General features: G+C 61.9%; 1 protein-coding gene across 1 annotated transcript; it reads right to left on the reverse strand.

The window, feature by feature from the left end:
• Positions 1-71: 71 nt before the first annotated feature.
• On the reverse strand, positions 72-815 carry EMIHUDRAFT_124594 (hypothetical protein; the record flags this gene model as incomplete). The annotated part of the gene is made up of 1 exon (XM_005764646.1): positions 72-815. A coding segment is annotated over one exon (744 nt), but the record flags the coding sequence as incomplete, so codon positions are not given.
• Positions 816-1522: the final 707 nt, after the last annotated feature.

A 1522-nucleotide genomic window follows, 5' to 3' on the forward strand; every position in this document is an offset into this window, starting at 1 on the left:
ACGGCGGTGTGGAGAACGACAGACAAGCGCTGCATCTGCAGCCCGTGCCAGTTCTTGGTGGTCCATGTGACCTCATCGAGGTGCTGAGCGTGCGAAAGTTTGTTACTCAGCTGGTCCGCCGCCTGCCGAAGAATTCTGCGGACGCCGTCCCCGAAGCCGCCGAACGTCTCGAAGTCGAGCAAACGCAGGTCGCAATTCTTCTCCCGCGCGAACCGGTACTCGCCCTTCTCGTAGCGGGCCGTCACAGGTGCCCCCGCCTCCGCCTCCCCCTCACTCTCCCCCTCCTCCTCTTCCGCCGCCGCCGCCTCCGCCTCTGCATCCTCCGCCTCCCTCCCCCCCTCCCCCCCCCCTCCCGGCCGCGGCCATGCAGCATGCCCTAACACTAAGTCGAGCAGCGCCCGCTCGGTGTTGCCGAAGGCGACAAAAGCCCCCTTCCAGCCGAGCCGATCGCCACCCTTGCACGCAAGCGAGCTCGTCAGTTTCAAGTCGCCAACGAGGCGCACATGCCCTTTGCCGATGTTCGCCGCCGCCACGTCAGGTTGTTTTGGGTTACTGTAACTGAGGTGTGCAGTCGGCTCCATCTCGATGAGCATGCCCCACGCCGAGCGAAGGGTCTTGACGAGTCGTTTGAGCAGGTATTTGTGTCGTGTCGCGTGCTTCGCACGCGGGTTGACCATTGCGGCATCGCCGAGTTCTTCGTGCGGCTTGCCGTTTGGCGCCTTCTTGCCCGCCTCCACCGCCTGGCAGGCAACATCGAGCGGGAGGCCGAGGCGGCGCTGAACTGTCATGCGCATCGCCCACGTCTCCATCTTCATATCAGAGAAGTTTTGCAATCCATAACACAACCAAAGCCAAAAGAATTTCCAAGGGCGCCCGGGCCGCTGCGGGTTTGGGAGTTATGCTTAGGCACAGCTTCGGCGATGGCAGCCTCTCTCTGGGGTGTTGCATAGGCGGGGAGTCTCCCCGCTGGTCTCATCCTTACCATTTTCCTTGTTGTTGTTCTTTTGAGAGAGTTTGTTGTTCTTTTGAGAGCAGAACGCCGGGTTTGTCTTGTGCCCCGTTTGTGCCGCGTCCCGTGCCCCCGAGTTCATTTTATAAAATTTGTCTTGTATGGGCGTGTCGGGGGTGTGTGACAGTGAGGATGGCGGAGGACTAACGTTAGTCAAAAAGAATCTGAATTTTGGCCGGCTGTCGCTCGGTGAAACCGAACTTCGGGGCCGACTTGCAGCCCGTCAAGGGGCTGTGACTGACACCCATTATGTATATGTCTCTGCTGCCCATTCTCGTCGCTCTCGCCCCTTGCGCGCACGCCTTCGCCTCGCGGGCTCTGACGGCTGCAGTCGACGGCGTGTGCCGCAACGGGGACTGCGGCTGCGGCCCACCCTGGGCTGCGCCGTGGTGCAATGATCAAAACAGCGTGATCCAGGGCTGGTGCAGCGAGTCGGAGGCACACTGCGACCTGTGCGCCAACACGGACTGGTGCTCGGATGCCTCGTCGCCACCTCCACCCCCGTCCGCGCCG

This window comes from Emiliania huxleyi (assembly GCF_000372725.1).
Source record: "Emiliania huxleyi CCMP1516 unplaced genomic scaffold EMIHUscaffold_5844, whole genome shotgun sequence".
In the NCBI taxonomy this organism is placed as follows: Eukaryota; Haptophyta; order Isochrysidales; family Noelaerhabdaceae; genus Emiliania; species Emiliania huxleyi.